The 22,465-nt window shown below is 44.1% G+C and overlaps 1 protein-coding gene across 1 annotated transcript in view; it reads right to left on the minus strand.

Moving 5' to 3' along the window:
• Window positions 1-22,465, minus strand: part of LOC147707023 (adhesion G protein-coupled receptor F5-like) — a 948,772-nt gene that overhangs the window by 315,108 nt on the left and 611,199 nt on the right. Inside the window, exon 13 of the mRNA XM_086926247.1 lies at window positions 7,650-7,793. Within this exon, the coding sequence (XP_086782373.1) occupies window positions 7,650-7,793 (144 nt within the window). The remainder of the gene's footprint in view (window positions 1-7,649; window positions 7,794-22,465) is intronic.

Raw genomic sequence — 22,465 nt, forward strand, 5'->3', positions numbered from 1 at the left:
CCCCCATTCATTCTCCGACACACAACTTTTTGTGACACTGCAAACTTTGACTGTATGTTCTTTCCACCAGTTTTCTTCAACCACTTTAGTTCCCAAATCTACCTTCAACCTAGACAGGCAGTCTGCAACTTTGTTGTCAATACGCTGCAGATAAGAGATGACAAACTGAAAATCCTGAAGTGCCACCAGCCACTTGCAAATCCTAGACGGAATACAGTTAAGTCCCTTCTTCCCGAAGTCTGTCTGCAAAGGCTTGTGGTCCATCTGCACTAGGAACTTCATACACCACACAAACTGTTGGAATTTTTTTATTGCCCTGTATACTGCTAGGGCTTCCTTTTGAATACTGAATTTCTGTCCCCCCTTAACGGCCCAAAGGCATAACCTATGGTAACCTCATCTCTGCCTTGCTTCTGCTTCAAACCAGCACCTAGCACTTCTTTACTAGAATCTGTAAGAATTATGAAAGGCATACTTGGGACGAACTTCTTCAGAAAATTCTGCAGATGATAGACATTTTTAGATTTTCATACTTCTTATGACAATCTTCTGTCCATGCAAATTGGACTCCTTTTCTGAAGGAACTCCTAATGTCCACATTGTGGCTATCAAAATTGGGCACAAATCTGGAATAGCATTCTGTCATCCATTTGTACCTATTCTTTCTTGGAGGGTTGTGGTACTTCAGATATTGTGGTGATGAGATCAGTCTTGGGTTTAGCGCCACCACCAGAAATTACTTGTCCCAAATGTTATCTCAGATTGCCCAAATTTACACTTGCTAATCTTGAGTGTTATTCCTTTATGTAAAAATATATGCAAAACTTCCTTGACCCTGTATACAAGATCATGTACATTGTAACTGAAAATGAGTCTGCCATCTTGAAAGAATTTCACCCCAACAATCCCCTTCAACAAACTGGTCATGAGTTTCTGAAAGACAGATGCAGAGGAACAGAGTCCAAATGGCATCTTATTGAAACAGAACACCCCCAAAGGTGTAATAAAGACCATTACATTTTTTTAATCTTCACTTAATTGGATCTGGTGATAGGCAGACATCAAGTCAAGTGTAGTGAAAAACTCTGGGTTGCCCATCAGGGTTACCATCTCCATTATGTTGGATAGGGGAAATATGTCTTCAACTACCTCCATGTTGAGATGCTTGAGGCCAACACAAAGATGAATCTCCCCAGAAGCCTTTGCAGCTACCACGACTGGTGCCACACATTGTGAAATATAATAATAAATAATAATAATAAAGAAGTTTGTAAAGCGCCTGGTTACGCCATCTCGGCGTGTCCCCGCGCTGTGGAGAGAGGACTATCAGAAGGAACATAACCACAACTAAGAAGGAACCTACATAGTGAACAGATGGGTTTTAAGTAGTCTCCTGAAATTCGATTCCGACTTTTCTAACCTAAGAGAGACAGGAAGTTTGTTCCAATTTTGTGCTGCTAGAAAGCGAAAGGAGCGACCGCCCATTCTCGCTTTCTTTATCTTAGGAATTACCAGCTGCCCCGTTCCACAGGATCTAAGGGACCTTCCTGGTACATACCTAGTGACCAGATTCCCCAGATATGGCGGAGCCTTATTCTGGAGAATGTGATGACAAGTGAGTAGTGTCTTAAACATCACTCTTTTTTTGACCGGGAGCCAATGGAGAGCCTCCAGGGCTGGCTTCGACGCCGCCCTTCTGGGCAGCCTCAGAACCAGCCGTGCTGTCGCATTCTGAAGAACCTGTAGCCGTCCAAGATTCTTTGCTGAAGGTCCCAGATAAAGTAGATTCCCGTAATCAAGACGGGAAGTGATGAGAGCATGTTTCATCGTCTGTCTGGCATCCAGAGGAAGCAGGTCTAATGTTTTACGTAGAGTTCTTAAAACACCAAAACATTTCCCCACTAAACTCCGGATCTGGCCATCATAAGAGAGGGAAGGGTCTACCCATACCCCCAGATTGTTAGCCTCTCTACAAGGTGTGGGGGTAGGACCCAAACTCTGTGGCCACCAATCTGCGGTCCAGCTAGAAATGTCTCCACCTACCACCAACACCTCAGTCTTGCCTCCATTCAACTTTAAGCAGTTCTTATTCATCCAGGAGGCCAGCTCCTGCATACATGCTTTAAAGTTGGATGCCTCAGCTGAGGGTGCCTGGGATCAGCAGCTGGGTGTCATCTGCATAGGAGACTATCTCCACCCCATAAGCCTGTGCAATCTCTGCCAGAGGAGACATATATAAATTAAACAGAGTGGGGCCCAGGGTGGAGCCCTGAGGCACCCCCTGTTCCAGTGCAATGTCTTTGGAGTAAAATGTCCCTCGTCTAACTTGGAAACTGCGCCCTATCAAGAAAGATTTCTGCCAACTCAGAGCTGGACCAGACACACCACCTCTGTTCAGACACTGCAGCAAGGTGTAATGCGCTACAGTGTCGAACGCTGCACTGAGATCTAGCATTATCAGTGCCATGGTGTGTCCCGCATCAGCTCCTTGTCTGACGGTCTCCGTGGTCCTTAATAGGTCAGTTTCTGTGGAATATCCTGCCCCAAAACCTGATTGAGAGGGGTGTAAGAGATTAGCCACCTCTAAATGTGCCATCAGTTGTTTATTTACCACTTTCTCTGCTACCTTAGCTAAATAGGACAGCAGTGAAATAGGCTGCAGGTTTTCTAAAATATCCTGGAAGATAGTAGGTTTCTTCCTAATGGGCAGAACCACAGCTCGTTTCCAATTCTCGGCAGCATATGTGAAGAGACATATCAAGGACATGCCTGATGTAAGGTTCTAGGATCTCCAGACTCTCCCTTAACACCTTACGAGGAGCAGGGTCTCTAGGGGAGCCAGATTTAACACTGAGGCAGATGTTTCTTAAAGTTTCAGGAGGGGGGACTGAAAAGTGTTCCAGTCTCCACCCTGTCTTACTGTCTCCCAACAGTTCCTCGAAATCAGCACCACTCACTGGGCTGCCAGAAAACGAAGAGTAGATATTCCTCACCTTCTGTGAGAAATATTCTTCCACCCTATTGCAGTCTTCCACTGAATCATTGCTAGACATATTTAAACTAGCTGAGGTAGAGATCTCCTTATAAATTTTAAAGAGTTCCTTAGAGGAATTCTCAGCATTCCCAATTCTGACTTTATAATGTGCGGCCTTAGCCCCTCTGAGTAGAATTTGATATTTCCTCTGTCCTTCTCTATATAACAATCTGTCCTGTGCTCGAAAACCCCTTCTCCATCTCTTCTCCCGTCGCTTGCAGCCTGCCTTAGCCTGCTGCAAGGTGGGGGTAAACCATGGAGCGGTTTTCCGCGCTCTGTTTACGGTTTTGTTCAAGAGTAGTGGTGCCACTTTATTGAGGGCATTAAAAATACGCCTTTCCAGGTTCTCACTCGCTATCTCACTATTGGACCCTCCTGGGGGCCCCCCTTCACTCAGCTCTTTATTAAAAATATCCTGCGTGAAGCTTTTCCACTTTCTACAGGGATAGCTATTAGTTACCCCCTTTTTTCTCTCCTCTACAGTCATGTCTATACTGAAAGGCACCAAAAAGTGGTCCGACCAAGGGACTGGTAGCGGCGTCCCAAACTCCACACTCTCCCAGTTGGCAAATACTGGATCTAACAGGTGGCCTTGCTGATGCATAGGAGAGCATGATTTTAGATCCAGTTGCATAGACTGCAAGTCCTGGCGCAACTCAGCAGCCTCCTTGTGCATAGGGTCCTCAAAATGAGCATTAAGGTCACCCAGAACTAGGAATTTATCCCGCCTGATAGCCAGGTGGGCAATACCCTCTTGCAAACTTGTCCTGAAGTTACCAAAAGCTCCAGGAGGTCTATATATACGCCTCCACTGCTTCAATTATGCCTTCCTTCTTAACCCTGTTAAGTTCAGATTCTACTGCCCCATGCAGGTTCAAGGAGATATTTCTAACCTTACACGCAACAGGCTTGGCTCCCTCATTAAGCCTGAAATGATAGATATAACTTTTTACACATCCAACCGTTTCAGAGAATACTTGTAAAAAATCATGTAGCTTTTGTATCAACTGTCTTGACCTGCATTTGGGGATTTAATTTGGGATCCAGAAAAATCCCTTAGAGTTTCTGGTGCGGCCAAATTAAAATAGCATCACACTTGACAGGGACATACACCTGCCCAGAAACATAATTTCCTTGGAATTCAAAATCTGCCTCAAAGTATCCAACCAAATCAATTGGTTTTCCCTCATAACTGTAAGGTGTCACATCAGGTGTATGTAGTATAACCTTCCCATTAAAATCACTTTCATAGTCGTTATCTTAGATTAAGGACAACATAGCGCCTTAGTCCATAATCATGACTACAACAACTCTATTCAACCTGACTAAATCAGAGGGATGTGTACAATTTACATTTGATATACCATTGTTATCATCGTAAATGTTTAATATATTTAATTGGTGTGTAGTTCAATAATAATTACCAATATTGAATAATTTGCCAAGTGATTATAAACATTTTCAAGGACCTTTACCTAATCAACAGTCGTAAGCATTATAATTAGACATGTCAGTCTGGGTATTATACAGAATTCTAAATGAGGCATCTAGTCACTACCAAAATGCTGCATTTTTATTGTTTCTTAGCCAGTTGCTATCTTCCCATGACATTTATTAATTGAGCGAAGTTCTGTTACAGGTTCAGTCAGCATGTCTGTACACCTTCTTCCCTAGCAAATGTCATTTGCATGTAGTAAGGTATAAGCTAAAAACACATAGGCAGATTAATATTTTTATAGAAAAAAATATATATTTTGACTTTGTTTTATCATTTCCTTACAGTTAACCCTCAATACAATTATTTAGAAGGCAGTGTACATTAATTCAGAGAGATTTACCACTCACCAACGATAGTGGGAGAAGCAAAAAGAAAAATAAACCACACAATTCACAAAGGTAACTTGCGCCTGTGAGTTAGATTGACATATCAGATTAATCTTACACATTTGATTAACATTTCTACTTTTGCCATTCACCATTTAAAAGTTTAAATACACTCAAAGGTGTGGACTTTCATGTCTCTATGCCTGAGCCAAATTCATGAGGATCAGTTACTACAGGCAAACAGAGCTGTGGTATGTCCAGCACCATACATGGCCAACCACTGATACTGCAACAACCTCCCATAGTAAATTATGTAGACAGGGACTTAAAATAGAACCTCATAGGAAGTAATGTAAATGAAATTAACGTATTTCATTGTTTAAAATATATATCAGCATTGAATTTATTTAAAACAATTATATATATATTCAAAAACAATTGAAACATGATTTCATAATAAAATATTTTACAAACCTTTTCTTTTTAGAAAATAAATGTAACTGTAACTTGTAAAAAATAAAAAATAAATGAATTCCATAAATAACTTTAAAAAAATATAATAGATAGTAAATAAATTGAAACTTTTTTTAGTTTAATATACTGTAAATAATTACATGTTACATTTAAATTAAGTTAACAGTGCTGTATTGTTTTCTTATTTTGTTCTACATTTAAAATAAATAAATACAGATAATTTACATTAAGTTTTAGCATAACATATGTGCACTCATTTATTTAAGTTCATTAAATGTTCCCCATCAAAATCGTTTGTGCAACCTGCCACCACAGTAGTACCATGAAAATACCAAATATACCATGGAAATATGGGAAATACTGCACAACCATACTCAGAACCTGTCAACAGAAGCCCGGTAGTGAAGTCGCCATCCTATTCAAAGATACCATCAGCTGCCCCGCCTACACAGCCACCCTCACCAGTGATATTGAACACCTCACATTCAAGATATGCGTCACAGCCAATTTCTCCCTAGAACCTTTGTATAAAGACCACCAGTACCCTGCACCAATTTCGCCAGTGACATTACAAACTTCATTGCACCCCTCGTCATCAATGCCTCTTCATGCTCCTCAGAGACCTTAACTTTAACCTAGAAGAATACACTGATCCACCCTCTATGGCCCTTCTAGAAAACCTTAAAAACCTTAGCATCAACTAGCACGTTACTGAACACACTCACACCTCTGTCTCGCAACCTTGCCATCACGCAATCGAAATTCAGAGCTAATTACAGTACAGAGACAGCACTTTTTGCCACCACAGACAACAGCCACATAATCCTTAACAGAAGGGAAATGGCAGCACTCATTCTCCTAGACCTCTCTGCAGTGTTTGACACAATACCCCATCCTCATCAAGCATCTGCTCAAGATTGGCATCCATGAAACTACTTTTTGCTATATCTGAGCCTTCCTAATGGATAGGACACAAGCTGTCAGCCTGGAACGTTACTCCTCAAAAGCCGCAAACTCGCCTGTGAAGTGCCTCAAGGTTCATCACCCACCCTCTTCCACGCATACTTGATTCTTCTGGCCAAACTAATCTACACAGAAATCAGCATCCTCTTCTATGCTGACAATTCATACTCAGCCTGTTGGACAAGACCCCCCAACAAAGGAAACATCTCCACTGGCTGGATGACAAAGTCACTAACTGGATGAAAGCCAACAGTCTCAAGCTCCAAACTTACAAGACAGAAGTAGCGACCTTTGGTATCTCAACAATGGGATTCCAACTAGTAGCCAGCCACACTCAGACCCACAACCACACCCAACACTCAAGGTAGGATTCTTGGAATAATTATTGATGGCAAAATGGACATGACCGCACAAGTTAATGCCATCTCTGCATTTCGCTGCCACACCGTAACGATCCTGATGAAGATTTTCAATAGCTCCCAAGCAATACTGGTAAATGATCTAGTCGCCAGCAAGTTGCACTATAGGAAGACCCTTTTTCCTGGGATAACCAAACACATCTCTAGAAGACTACAAATCATCCAGAACTTGGCAGCCAGACTCATCCTCAACATTACACTATAAACTCACATCACACCACATCTTAGGGAGCTCTACTGGCTCACACACATACACATTCAAGGCACTATGCAACTTAGACCCACCTACCTGAACAACAACTCCTCTCACCAACTACCCAGATACTGCCACGCCCTAGGACTTCTACTCACACACATCCATGCATACATAGAACCAGATCAGGAGGATGAGTATTCTATATTGCTTCTAAAGCATGAATGGCCTCCCACTATACATCAGAGACTAGTCCTCTCCTCTTGAATTCTGCAAGAAACTGAAGAACTGGCTTTTCAATTAATTAACCTGCCATAGGCAGGTCTCAGAACATGCAGGTGCTCATCTCCTGGATACTCCATCTATCAAAAAATATTGTTACTTGCATGTCAAACAATAAAGGTCTAATTTACAATAGCAATATTATCCAAGAGGGTTTTTGGGGGCTTTCCCAAGTAATTATTGACCGGAGTGAAGTAGGACACTGAGCTTTGCCTCAGGCTCTCTTATTCCACACTAGTCAGTAAGTACCCGGGAGTGCTCTCCCCTTGAATAATGCTTAAGTATTTAACCATAACTAAGTCCTTACATGGATCGTGGTCACTTCAAGCAGTTGTTTCTCAGTAGCTGAGTTGCCTTTATGGTCAGTTGGCATATACTATTACCGAAAGTCTCAAACTTGTAGGACATCTACAAGCTATCAAACTGCATCCAATGCATTTACAAGTTTAAAATGTCCTACCTTTTAGAGGTCTCACGATCATACGTGTTGTGGTGGATTTCAGAGTATTATTCACAATGCAATCAATTACAGTTCTGTCCATGTCGCAGCTTGTATAATTGTACGTAGTTTCAAAACAATGTGTTTCTGCAGAAAATTCATTTACTGTAAAAAAACAGACACATATTGTACTTTTTTAACTTTCAGCTTTTTATTGAAACATATTTTTATAAATTACATACTGTGCCTTCTGACTTAAAATAATTATTTGGTCACTGCAGCTGTGAAAAAGAGCACTGCCACTAAAATATCCCTCCCATAAAAGCCAGGGCAGGCAACTGGGAGCTGAAGCAGGTCCTGCAACTGAGACTTTAGCAGAGAGTCTTTATTAGCACTACAGTCCCAAATCACTAGACATTGTTTACTGAAATCAATACAATTGTGTATAATACAAATGCGATTAAAAGAAACAGAAAGCTTTATTCTATGAAAAGAAAGAAACACATCTATGGCTTGCTTCAGTGGTCGTCACACAATTGTTATATAATTTTATTTATTTATATCGGATAACCTAGACGACCTTTACTTATTAAATTTTCTACCTTCTACCAACAGCGGACCCCACCGACCTCAAGAACTACCGCCCCATCTCGCTTCTCCCGTTTCCAGCCAAAGTCATCGAGAAGACCGTCAACAAGCAGATGGCCGCCTTCCTCGAGACGAACGGATCCCTCGACCCCTCACAGTCCGGCTTGCGAGCCAAACACAGCACCGAGACCGCCCTCATCGCCGCCACCGATGACATCCGAGCCCTGATGGACAATGGAGAAACAGCGGCCCTCATCCTCCTAGACCTCTCCGCGGCATTCGACACGGTCTGCCACCGCACCCTAATACGGCGCCTCAGCAACATCGGAATCCAGGACAAGGCGCTGGAGTGGATCATCTCCTTCCTCGACGGAAGAACACAGCGAGTCCGCCTACCACCGTACAAGTCAGAGGCCTCCAAAGTCATCTGTGGCGTCCCCCAAGGATCATCCCTGAGCCCCACCCTCTTCAACGTCTACATGAGCCCCCTCGCGGCCATCGTACGCAAACACCACCTCAGCATCATCTCCTACGCCGACGACACCCAGCTGATCCTCTCCCTGACCAACGACCCCGCCGCCGCCAGAGCCAACCTGCACGAAGGGATGAAAGAGGTAGCCGAGTGGATGACGACCAGCCGCCTGAAACTGAACTCGGACAAGACGGAGGTCCTCATCCTGGGCTCTTCACCCTCTGCCTGGGACGACTCCTGGTGGCCTCCCGCCCTGGGCACCGCACCCAAACCGACAGACCATGCACGAAACCTGGGCTTCATCCTGGACTCCTCCCTCTCCATGACCAGGCAAGTCAACAGCGTCTCCTCGGCGTGCTTCAACATCCTACGCATGCTACGGAAGATCTTCTGGTGGATCCCCACAGAGACCAGGAAGACCGTCACCCAGGCCCTCGTCACCAGCCGACTGGACTACGGCAACGCCCTCTACGCCGGGACCACCGCCAAGCTCCAGAAGAGACTCCAGCGGATCCAAAACGCCTCAGCCAGACTCATCCTCGACATCCCACGATCCAGCCACATCTCCGGACATCTGAGAGACCTTCACTGGCTCCCCATCAACAAGAGAATCACCTTCCGCCTCCTCACCCACGCACACAAAGCCCTACACGACCAAGGCCCGAGCTACCTCAACAGCCGAGTCAACTTCTACGCTCCCAAACGACACCTCCGATCAGCCAACCACGCCCTCGCCGCCGTCCCCCGCATCCGAAGAGCGACTACAGGAGGAAGGTCCTTCTCCTACCTGGCCGCCAAGACCTGGAACTCCCTCCCGTCCGACCTGCGCCTGACCCAAGACCACATCTCCTTCAGGAAGAAGCTGAAGACCTGGCTGTTCGAGCAGTAGCGGCACCCCCCCTCCCCAGCGCCTTGAGACCCTACGGGTATGTAGCGCGCTCTATAAGTGTCACTGATTGATTGATTGATTGACCTTTATTAAAAAAGGTGGGTTCACTCTTAGATCGTTGGAATCTACTACCCCTGTCTCTTATAGGGCGGGCATCGCTAATTCGAATGTCGATATTACCCCTTTTTAATTTCCTTTTCAGTGCGATTCCCTGCGCAATCCAGGCCTCTTATTTTAAAAAAATAGAAGCTCTGATTTCCTCTTTCCTATGGGCAAAAAAATCCCCTAGACTTGCACTGAGCACTTTATATTTATCTTCCATACAAGGAGGGCTGTCCCTCCCAAATATCAAAGAATATTATTTTGCGTCTTTTGCACATTACACCCATAGGTTTTTTTTTCTTCTAGATTGTCATGAGACAGACAATTTTTTTATGAAAAGGATGTTGTTGGAATTGAAAATCTATGATCCGGTCAGAACCACGAAAGACCCAAAAAAAGTACAATATAAAACTTTGCAGTGGATTTTTAAGGTCAAAACTCAGTTTTTTAAATTTTATGATCTACCCAATGTGAGTAATAAGACGAATTTAATGAATTTTAGCCTGGGAGAAGCAGGACATATGGATAAAAATATAATAACTCTTTGGAAGCAAAATGGTTTTGAAAAAGACTTCCTACTGGGAAATAGGTGGAAATCCTGGGATGAAATTTACGGCCAGTTAATTCATTCGCACACAATTCTGAACTGGTCATTTATTACCATAAATCCAAAACTCAGGGAACTCAATATAGGAAATTTATCCCACAAAGAAAATATTTCCATTTCCCTTAATAACAAAACACAAAAGAAAATGAGTATCTGGATTAAAATATTAACAGAAAGTAAGGACCAGAACTTTTACAACAAGATAATTAAACGATGGAAAAAAAGGGAAGATATTATAATTAATCAACAGGTATGGGACAAAATAAACAAATTCAATAAAGCCATCTTTCGAGGAGCAAACTTTAAACGTATGCAATTCTACAATAAATGGTTATTATATAGAACCCCGTCCTTTTTACATAATATCTTCCCCCTAGTAGCCGATAAATGCTTTCGATGTGAAGAAAAAGGCACTTGGAAACACATTATCTGGGAGTGTCCAAAAATCCAGGTTTTATGGAAGGAAATAGAAAAATATCTTTCAATCGTCCTTAAAACAAATATTATACTTAACGACCTAATTCCCCTCCTAGGCTGCTCTCCTGTCCACACCCAATATGATGAGCCCCTTTTCATAGCTTCTCTAATAGCTAAATCCCTTATATTACTGTCCTGGAGAACAGATTCTGTCCCATCCTTCCAGGCATGGAAGGCAAAATTACAGCGAATCCAGGGAAGGGAGAAAAAATATGCCCTTAGATCCGGGGCTCTCAAAAAATATGATAAATATTGGAGTGTGTTCGAAGTTTAGATTTCTCTTGTTATTACTTATCCGAATTTATGCTTTATTGAAATTATTTATTAGTCTATCACGACGGTTCTACCTCCGCACGCTGCACTTTAGAACTTAGCTTTGGAATACTAAATGTGAAAACGTTTATTGTATATGTATGCTATGTACTTTTTCAATTCTAAACAAAATCTTCTGGTTATTTGAACGAGTTTACTAACTGTCTGCTCTTACACAACTTTGCACTTTATAACTTAAATGTTAAAACAACAATTTGTATGAATGCTTTCCAGTATTTTCCTTCCTCGTACTATATTAATTGGATTTCAATTGTATTGTATTGCTATATTTGAACTCTCAATAAAAAAAAAAAATTAAAAAAAAAAACAATTGTTATATAATTTTAGTAAACCCATGTTGTAAATGTGAAAAGCTTCATTTTCAAGGGGATAAACATCACTAGATGGAAGTTGTAAATCTGATGGTCATCACATACTGGGCGATTTCAGGGTAATTATTGGGGTAAATGCTTCAATCCAATATTTAACAACATGTGTGTAGTAAATGGTGTCGTGGACAAGGATTATGTTTTTCTAGAGCTGAATAAGAAAATGCTTGAAAATAAAATTGCACTTTTCTAACCTAGTGCATGTTAACTTTCTGCAGTGCAGAAATTACACTAGTATGTTGACGCAGTATGTGGTGGATTTCTACACACTTCTGCAATAAGCTTTCACACATAACCCCCCTTTTACTGCTCCATATACTTCCCTGACCGTTTATCAAAGGTACAACAGGGGCTGCTCCTTCGTTATGCCGCAGGAGCGTCGCCCCCGCTGAAAGCCAACAGAGGCAAGGGACATTAATACAATGGTAATAAAACATTTTTACTATCATTTTTTGTCCTGCAGACTGCAAGCCAAAGGAGGGGCGGGGACATCCCTTGTGATGTGACATTCCAGAAATCACCAGGGATGAGTGGGGAGTTGTGGGCACTGCTAAGTGGGAAAGACAGTTTGTCCGGCCCCAAACAGCTGACCAACCCATCATGTGCACTTAGCCTTTCTCTAACCCAAGCTGCGTTGAGCAAGAGGGTGGAGAGGCAACACATGCTCCCAGCATCTTTCTGAGAGCCAAACCGTGGCACTCAGACCAAACCCAGTGCTGAAGAGTATTCCTAACATGAGAGCAGCGCTGGGATTCACTACTGGGACTCTGCACAGTGTGCAGCAGCTCATGGAAGGAGGCGTGGATCAGGTGAAAGATGGCAGCAGTCGGAGCAGGTAAGTGCTATTTTATGTGTTCATAATTGTCTTTTTTTGTGTTCCCCCTCCTCTGCCTCACCGCCACTGTGTACCCGAGCACGAGCGGCTGGACTGTGGTACACATGAACAACCCATCTATAAAGTGGCCTTAGTGGCAGATTAAACTATAATCTTTCATATATTTATGTAATTTAGCCCAAAAAACTGGATTTGGAAACAGAATCATCCCCTTTTATCGCTGAGATATGAAAAATATGCTTTATTGTACCATTTTCAGTTATGGTATATGAAGGCCAGGCCCACCTGGGCTGGCAAGGACCTCGGTAACTTACATAAATCATCTGCAATGAACATTTTAGCTCTGCCCATCTTAAAATGCTTTCTACAGAAAGGCCAGTTGATTATCGGGAGGGAATTCTTACTTATTCTTAGTATACCTTTTTACTCAACTTTGTTTATTAGTAGATGTGGGTAATCTTAGTAGAGCATGTGAAAAACTCCATCGTTTCTAGGGGCTGAAGTCAAACTGGTTGACTACACAGGCAGCCACAAGCTATGGGAGGAAATGGTCAAAAGGAGCTAGGTCCTTCCGCAAAGTCCATTGGTACACCACACCATCTTATTTTCATTTTAATTTGAAGTAAAGGCAACAAACTAAAATATTTTGCGTGGATTGACACACATGTATTGACTCCTCGGTAAAAATAATGAGTAGAATCCTACTAGTGAGATTGGAGGAATGGGCTGAGGACAATAGGATTTTAGCAGATTCACAATATGATTTTAGAAAGGGCAGAGGGACCCTTGAACAATGTATCAATTTAGATTTGATCATTGGGAAATATACTTGTGCTAAACAAGGGTCACTTTATTTATGTTTCGTTGACCTTAGCAGCGCTTTTGATTTAGTGGACCATTCCATATACGGCGAACTTTACTGGATCTTGGTGCACCGGAACCTATAATCTTCTTCCTGGCGAGGCTCTATGAAAGACCTTTTACATCTATTCGGTTTGGTCAGGGAGGAGAATGTACCCCCAAGTTTAGAGTAAGATGTGGGATCCGTCAGGGCTGTGTCCTGGCCCCATTAATATTTACACTCTTTATTAATGGGGTAGACTGTGTATTAAAAAGGGTCCTGTCAAATGCGCCTAATGTTAATGGAATAGATGTCCCAGTGTTGCTTTACGCGGATGACGCGGTGCTTTTATCAAGAACCCCATTAGGGCTCCAGCGTCTCCTTGATTCATTTGTTGATTTTATGTCGGGGAGGAAAATGGTGATCAATAAAAGTAAAGCATTTGCAATGGTCTGTGGCAAAAAAAGGAATAAATGTAAACCTTTTTATATAGAAGGACAAAAAATTGAGATTGTTGACAAGTTCTGTTACTTAGGGATAACTTTTAGCGGGAATGGCACCTGGTCAAATGAAAAATTAAATGTACAGGCAAAAATGGCCAAAAGCTGCCATGATATTTATAAATTCGCAGCTAATCTTGGGGATTGTCGAATTAAGGACATGCTACACATATATCTTGCTAGAAGTGCATCCATCGCACTATATGGTGCGGGGGTATGGGGATATGGTTATAACAAGCATCTACAAATAGCTGAAAATAAGTTTAAAAAAAATTTGCTTAACCTTCCTAGTTCGGCATCAACTGAGCTTATACATAGGGAACTAGGTATCAGCTATCTGACAGATAAATTATCTCTCAGACCTTTACTGTCCTGGAGATTAATCTGGAGCAGGGAAGAAACAGCTTTTAATAGAGTAATTATCCAAGATTGCCTCCGGTTGGATAATTGGGATAAGATCCCCTGGCTGAAATATGTAGTACAATGTTTCAATGATATTTTTAAAATAAACATCAAAGATGACCCTGAGGTAACATTAGAATGGACAAAATTAGAAATCAAGAACTTGTTTTTATCCAATAGAGCGACGGTGTATAATAATGAGAATGCTCAGTTAAAAACTCACCAACTACGTGGGCGCTGCTGGGTTCCAAACCTACTTGAGCTCTGTAACCAGAGCGTCACATAGATATGTCCTAACAAGGGTTGGGATTGCGCACCATTTGGTCGCATTCCCTAAAATTAAAGAATACTCAATCTCTCCCTGCCCGTGTGATGGCCGCACAAAACAAAGTACCTTGCATTTCCTCTTAGTTTGTGAACTGTATAAAAATTTTCGTATAGCCTTTTTAAAACCATAATTTTTAAAATATCGCACCTTTTCCATTGACGCTGCTATGAGGTTGATTGTCTCATTGAATGAAATAGATGTCTGCCTTTTTACCGCAACATTCATTCTTAACTCTATTGAAGCTAGGAAGAGCATGTTGTTTTAAATTACCCCTCATTAATTGATGATTTTATGATTAACTTTAAAAAAAAATGAATTTAATGAGATTTTTTACTGATATTGTATGTATATGCTTTGATGGTTATTTTTAATGACCCAAATAAAGCTTTATTGAATTGAATTGAATTGACTCTGGAAGTCACAGATGCTGGATCCTTCACCAAGGCCCCTCAGTTCCCCAAACTCCCTTTGTTTTGGGCTATCCGTGTAATGGATCAATCAGTACATGGCCTAAGTTGCAAGCTATTTTCATTACCATTATAAGATGGTGTTTACTGTAGAGATTGCGAGTACGGAAAACTCCCATAAAAAATTTATAAACAGCTCCACCTTAAAACTTACTAAGTGAACCTCCAATTTCCATGCTAATTTCTTTCTCAGGTCAATAAATCTTTGCCACTGATTAAGAATGGAGTACTACCCAAATACATTTCCAAAATTATTATCAACTTACAGCATTTAGGGCCCGATGTAGGTAAAATTGATTTACCAATTTTAAATTACCGAATTTTACCGATTCGGTAATTTAAAATCGGTAAATCAATGGGTCCGATATGTAGGTATTCCAGATGCGCTGGAATACCGAATCGGATGAATTCGGTATTTACCGATTCGGTAAATACCGAATCGGTAATGCCCATTCATTCCTATGGGCTTTGAAGCCCATAGGAATGAATGGGCATTACCGATTCGGTATTTACCGAATCGGTAAATTCCGAATTTCTCAAGGGTGCAGGGGGTGTCACTTTGACACCCTCTGGCACCCCCAAAACAGGCACGGGTGCCATGTGGCAGGCATACCTGCCCTAAGGGCAGGTCTGCCTGTCACATGGCATAGGTGTGCATGCACACATGTGCATGCACACCTGAATCGGTATTTTACCATCAAATTGGATTTGATGGTAAAATACCGATTTGTTAAGGCTCCTGGGACTCTGAAGAGTCCCACCTACATATGGGTGGCTCCGAATTGGTAAAATTACCGATTCGTATTTTACAAAATCGGTAACTTTACCGAATCGGTAAAGTTACCGATTCTGTAAAATTTAGCACCTACATGCCAAATCATGTATACCGGTCGGTAACGGCCGAAAATACCGATTTTCGGCCGTTACCGACCGACCTATATCTGGCCCATAATGTTTAGTCAATGATGAGAAGGATGATGAAGGTTTAAAAAATGTACTTTCCTATTAATATATCAGTCTGTATTTTTGTCCTTTATTCAACTTAGTCAGATAAGTCTGTTTAAAGACATATCGTGAAAAAATGTGGCCAGCGACAGCATGCAAAATAACAGTGTGTTCCATAAAGGAAATAGTCCTTATCTGAATCTGAAAGGATCTAACCTAACCTATCATGAAACCCATAAAGAATTCCTTTTGGAAAAGAGCAAGGATTCAGGGCATCAAGCTAATAATTGGAAGCAAGCAAACTCCTCATAAAGAGCAGTTCTGGATACTCAGCTGAGTTCCCCAACAGTTGCAGTAGCGACCATGAATCCAGTTAAAAGGAAATTAATCACGTAGTAGATACGGTGTAGCATAAAGATTGAAAGTCTCCTCAAAAAGGGTAAGGAAAACAAGCAAATCACTGTTAGCAGTAGGGTTCAGTAACTTGGACTAGCACAATAAAGTGACATGTCAGGGTCGGAGTGCATAGAATGCATTAACTCTCTAGATAGGAACACAGAGTATACAGAAAAGTAAAAAACATGCAGCAAACTCTGAATGTTATCATTAGCAAATAGGAAAGGATCTTCCAATGGTCTGTCGTTTTCACTCTCAATTCCCACAGTAAACGTCCATGTCGACATGATGCTGTTTGAATGTGGCCAAGGAGTATTACATAACATACATCTAGGAAGGCTCTCATGAGAACCTTTGCTAACCTACTTTGCTGTTCAGTGTCCCATTTTGTAACAATGGACTGCTCTAGGGGCGTGGCTTCGGCGCAAAGTGGAATGGCTGCCTGTTGAGGGAGCTCCGCTTGCCGGCAATTTCATCCTGCAATAACATCCTTAATCGGTGCCCCTACACGCCGAAAAACGGTCGTGAAACATGGTGTGAGAGGCGAGGATTATTACGGAGGCAGCAGTGTTGGAGGGGCTGAGCAATTGTTGCTGTACCAAGACCCGGAGAGCAGCGCAGCACTGGACGAATAATGGCGGCGGCGGAGTGACTGCGGCCTAGTTCAAGGGACGGAGCATTCTGGTGGTGCCTTGTCTCTGGACAACTGATTGGGGACCTGGGGCCCCTATCGGGGGTGGAAATTCTGCGAGGCGATGGGACAGAGCTGGAGCCGTTTGGGACACTGCAGCAGGCTGCGAGGAAGTACGGCGTTGCGGGGGCCTGCGCAGAGCGAGTGCTGGGATCGTCCTCGGACGCACTTGGCTGGAAACGGTTGTGCGGCTGATCGTGGCCTCCTGGGGGCTGCACGAGAAACCGTGAAGATGCAGGAACACAAGAGAGGAGAGGCGAGGCTGACACCCGGGAGCGATGCTGGAGGTGCCCTGACAGGGTAAGAGACACGACTGGGCAGGCTGGGCCTGGGCTGCTGGGCGGTGCGACCGGAACTGGGCGCCATATTGGTGGCGTGTGGTGGGGATCGAGCTGCCGGGTGGCGAGAGGTGCGGGCCTGAGGCGGCGGGTGCGGGGGTCTGGAGCTGGGTCGGTACCGCTTCCTGGAGGCTGAGGAACTCTGTTGTGGGCACCGAGATTCCCACTGAGCTGTTTTTTCTGGCCGGAGGGGTCTGGGTGGACACAGAGGGTCGTTTGGCTGGAGGGAGGGGAAACCGGCACTGCTTTGGAGCGCTGGGCACTTTGCCGCATCTGGTCCTGTGTTGGGGTGCCGAGGCTAGCTCCACGGTGTGTGCGGTACTCGTGGCACACCTGGGACGTGTGACTGAGTCGGCCCCCCATCACGAGCTGGGACAACACGCGGAGATATCGTCTGTGCCTAGGGAGTGTGGCACATACCGGAGAACACTGTGCAGCTGGGTGTCAAAGGACGTGGTCCATGATTGACTATTGCGATAGTGGCATAGAAGGCAGTGGCTGACGATAAGGTGGCTGGGCAAGCGGCCTGAGACGCCATAGTGTTTATTGCAGCTCCAGAGATCCGCATGGGGAAATCGGAACCCAAGCAGGCCAAATTGCAGTTTGAAAATAAGCATACTACCCATGCTGCGGATGGAATGGGTGATCAGGGTGACCCGGGAGGTGCTCAGGGATCAGACGAGAGCACGGCTGATGACAACAGGTCTATCTTGTTAGAAGTGCGAGCTGGCATGAAAACGATAGACAGCAAGATAGACGCGCTAGCAACTGGGTTGGACATGGTCAAAAAGAAGGTTGAAAAACATGAGCACAGGCTGGATGTCCTAGAAAACAGGGTCTCAGACATGCATGATGTGCAGGCCAAATCCAGAACACAGATCCTGCAGATGGAAAAAATCTTGGAAGTCATCAGCACGAAAAATTAGGACTTGGAAACGCACTCAAGGCGCAACAACCTGCGTATCTTAGGCCTATCGGAATCAACGCCCATATCCAAAATGGAGAAATTTGTGGAGGAACTGTTTGGTCCTGTGCTTTCCACCGTGTTGATAGTGGAGCGAGCGCATCGCTCGCTGGGGTCCAGGCCTAAACCAGGTGCGCCACCGCGCCCGTTTATAGCGTGTCTCCTGAATTATGCCGACAGGGACGCAGTGTTGCATGAGGCGAGAGCCAAAGACCTGGTGATTTATAAAGGAGACAAGTTATCCTTCTTCCCAGATTACACATCAGGAGTTCAGGCGGCAAGGAAAGAGTTTGTGCCGGTAAAGAAACTGTTGAGAGAGGCTTCTGCCCCGTTCACTATGTTTTATCCGGCCAAGTTGAAAATTACGCATGAGAAGCAGACACATTTCTTTACGGATGCAAAATCAGCATTGAAATTTACTAGACACATCTGCAAGGGCAGCTCGGCACAGCGCACTGCCCGGAGACTCTGGACTGAATGACACAGACTAGGAAGACAGGGTTGCTCCGTCAAAAAGATCAACTAGTGCGGAAACAGCGGTGACAACTGAGGCAGTCCGGATGGTGATAATTGTCTACCTACTTGTTTGAAGTGGTGGTGGAAACAGATGGGGTCTAGTGGACACTGAACACTGTATGTTTATAGTACGGTGTTATTAAATATCCATTATGTTCTGTTGACATAAGGCGTGTCGGGCGCGGACTGTTGAAGTCCGGCTGCCGCACCAAGGTGTGGATTCTTGCTGCTGAACCGTTTCCCCTAGCGAGTGCTCTCCGAATGTTGGGATTGTATGGAGTTGGATGCAATTCAGTGGGAGGGTAGTGGGTTTTCTTCTCGACCTGATTGCGAGGTTGGAGTGGGAGGAGGGGGGGGAAGGGAACTGGCATTTTTTGTATTTTTTACTTTATTTGTTTCACATCATGCTCTGGCAACTGTATGTAGATATAATCTGCGCGAGTGGATGGGTGATGAGGGTGTTGAACCAGCATACGAGATACTCCTTTGTGAATAGATGTGTTGCAATTGGTATTAGACGTCCAGGAACTTATGGCTGATAAATGTAGATTGATGACCTGGAATGTCAGGGGCCTGAACTCGCCTAAAAAAGTGAGACAAGTGGTAGCATATCTGAACTGCCACATGATACATGTTGTTCTGTTACAGGAGACCCATTTAACCAGGTACACGGATGGGGGTGTGGCGAGTAGATGGGCGGGATTTCGGTTAGCCGCATCGTATTCTTCCTATGCTAGGGGGGTCATGATACTGATCAAGATTGGGGTGGAGTTTCAGCCCCTGCATACGTATACGGATGACGAGGGTAGATGTGCCAAGGTATGTGGTTGACTCAGTGGAGGATTGATCACCATAGTGAATATGTATGGTCCAATTGTGGATGACGCAGCCTGTGTGAATTGCATATGCGGGTATTGAGGGAATGGCCGGAGACCCCTATCTTTTGGGGGGGAGACCTGAATACCTATTTGAATGCAGAATTGGACAAGTCTAATCCTTTATCCCACCGTACCCCTAATGTGGCTAAGACTCTGGTATGTGCAATAGAAGAATTCGGTCTGAGAGATGTGTGGCGAGTGCGTAACCGACCGGTGCGGGCAGGTACACATGCGACACCCACACACGACAGCTGGTCGAGGCTGGATAATTGGCTAGTGGAGGCAGACGTGATGGACTGGGTGCAGGGGATTACACTGCTTGCTCGTACACTGTCAGATCATAATCCAGTCCAACTGGATGTGATCTTCCCAACAGCTATATGCCCGCCTTTCACAGGGTGTCTGCGCTCTGAGGCATTATTTTACGACACACGATATATGAAGCAGCAGTAAGGGAAGTTATTATACAGTATTTTGAGCTGAACAAGGGTACTGCTGCAGAAGTTGCTACACTGTGGGAGGCCTTTAAGGTCACGATTAGGGGAGTATGCATCAGCACGGCGGCAGGTATACTGAGAGATATACGCACTCAGTTGAGTAACACCGAGGTTGCACTGCGTGAGTTAGAACGCAAATATGAGGCAGAGCCCAGAGCAGACACACTGGCTGAATTGCAGAAATTACTCAAAGGCTTTGAGGAATTAGCAGACACAGAAATAAAATACTTATCGCGAAGATACACAGCTAGACGATATGGGGAGGGTGGACGGCCAGGCGCGCCTTAGCGTTTAAAATAAAAACGCGTATTGAGCAGCCGCGTGTAGATAGACTAGTGGATGATCTGGGAGGTGAGCACAATGAACAAGGTGACATACTGGAACAATTTCGGATCTGCTATGCGGACTTATACAAGTCACGGGGCACGTGCCGGAGATGGAATTCGAGCACTATCTAGAAGACATAGCGTGTGCTTGGCTCTCTGATGTTCACAGGGAATACTTGTGTTTGCCGATAGATGAGCAGGATGTGAAAAATGCAATTGCAGCACTGGCTAACAGTAAGGCACCTGGGCCGGATGGTCTGACGGTCGAATTTTATAAGCAGTATGCGGATCTCCTGGCGCCGCATCTTCTTGAGATGTATGCAGAGGCCCATGAATCGGGGCAGTTACCTCCATCTTTGAGAGAAGCATTGATGATCACGTTGCTCAAAAAAGACAAACCACCGGACAGATGTGAATCATATCATCCATTGTCCCTGCTTAATATAGACGCCAAGATTCTGGCAAAGATTCTGGCAACCAGACTCCAACCCCTGATGCAGAAGTTGGTATTACCAGAACAGTCGGCTTTCATACCTGAGCGGTCCACGTCTTATAATCTACAAATGGATTTTTCGATGTTTCATGTTCTTGAGCCATCTCTGCAGGCGGCAGTGTTTTTAGACGCAGCCAAAGCATTCAACTTGGTTGAGTGGCGATATTTACAGTATGTGTTGCGGCGTATGGGATTCCCGCCGTTGTTTTTGCAATGGATAGCAGTGCTGTATACGGGGCCGAGTGCGCGGGTGCGCATAGTCCGTCTTACATCGGACTCATTTCCAATAGGGAGAGGCACGCGTCAAGGGTGTCCCCTATCACTGCTGATATTCGTACTGATACTGGAACCACTGGCGTGTGTGATCAGACAGTGACATAGGGAGGCAGCACTTAATTTTATTTTTCGGCTTGTGGCTATATCATTCTATGCAGATGATATGGTTCTTTTTGTGCGCGAACCGTCTAGATATTTGGCACAACTGTTCAGAGAATATGTACGTTTTGGTCGTCTGTCGGGGCTCTGTATGATTTGGGATAAATCTTTTGTAATACCGCTGACCACGTCAACTGTCTGTCCTGACTTAGAGTTCCCACTGGTATGGTCCACAGACCCGGTGAAATACCTAGGAGTCTGGGTGCATGGAGACCCAAAGGTAGTGGTCAGGGAAAATTATGGTAGGGCATACTCGGCGCAGGAGAGCCAGGTGGATACTTGGATAGCACTGCCGCTGTCGCTGGCAAATTGAATTGCTCTGATAAAGATGGTGGTGCTGCTGCGGTTTCTCTATCTTTTTCTTAACATCCCAATAGTGCTCACATTGCAGTTTTTCAAATCTATAAGGAGTCAGTTGATCAGATTAATGTGGGGGGCAGACATGCTCGTGTGTAGTGGAAGACTCTGGCTAAAGGATACGAGAAGGGAGGATTTGAGGCCCCTGATTTTTATGTTTATTATCTAAGTGCGCAGGCTCAGTACATATATCATTGGTATAGGCCGATGCATTTACTCCGCATGTTGCGGTGGAGGAGGGCGATTTGGCCCCAGTCCCGCTTCACAATGTGATCACTCAGCGTAATCGTGGTACTCCAAAGGTGGAGATTAATGCGGTCGATGTTACTGTTGCTGCCTGGTGGAGGATAGGGCATTTGGCACAAAAACTCCCGCTCTACGCACCGTATCTATATTTGGAATATTATGCTGCCCTGTCTGTGCTGCAGGAGAAACCGTCGCTCCGTTTACTACATGAGGCAGGTCTCAGACACATGTCAGATGTTTATCCGAACAGCTCTTTTTAGTGGAGGAGGACTTAGATTATATTAGTAAACAGTCGTTACTGTTTCGTTTTGAAATGCATCGGCTGAGACATACGATTAAAGTACACTATACCACATACCCCCAAAACCTCCCGCGCTGGCCTCTTTGCAGTATGCGCTCACTGCCTCTAGCAATAAAAGTTTAATATCGAAATTGTATAAAATGATAAAGCTCGAGAGTGTGGCTGCTCGGGACCGGAGTTGGGAGCGGTGGTCCGGCTGTTTGCCTGAACCGGTTTCAGAAGCAGACTGGAAATATGTATGTGGT

Source organism: Lissotriton vulgaris, chromosome 6 (genome assembly GCF_964263255.1).
Source record: "Lissotriton vulgaris chromosome 6, aLisVul1.2, whole genome shotgun sequence".
Taxonomy (NCBI): Eukaryota; Metazoa; Chordata; class Amphibia; order Caudata; family Salamandridae; genus Lissotriton; species Lissotriton vulgaris.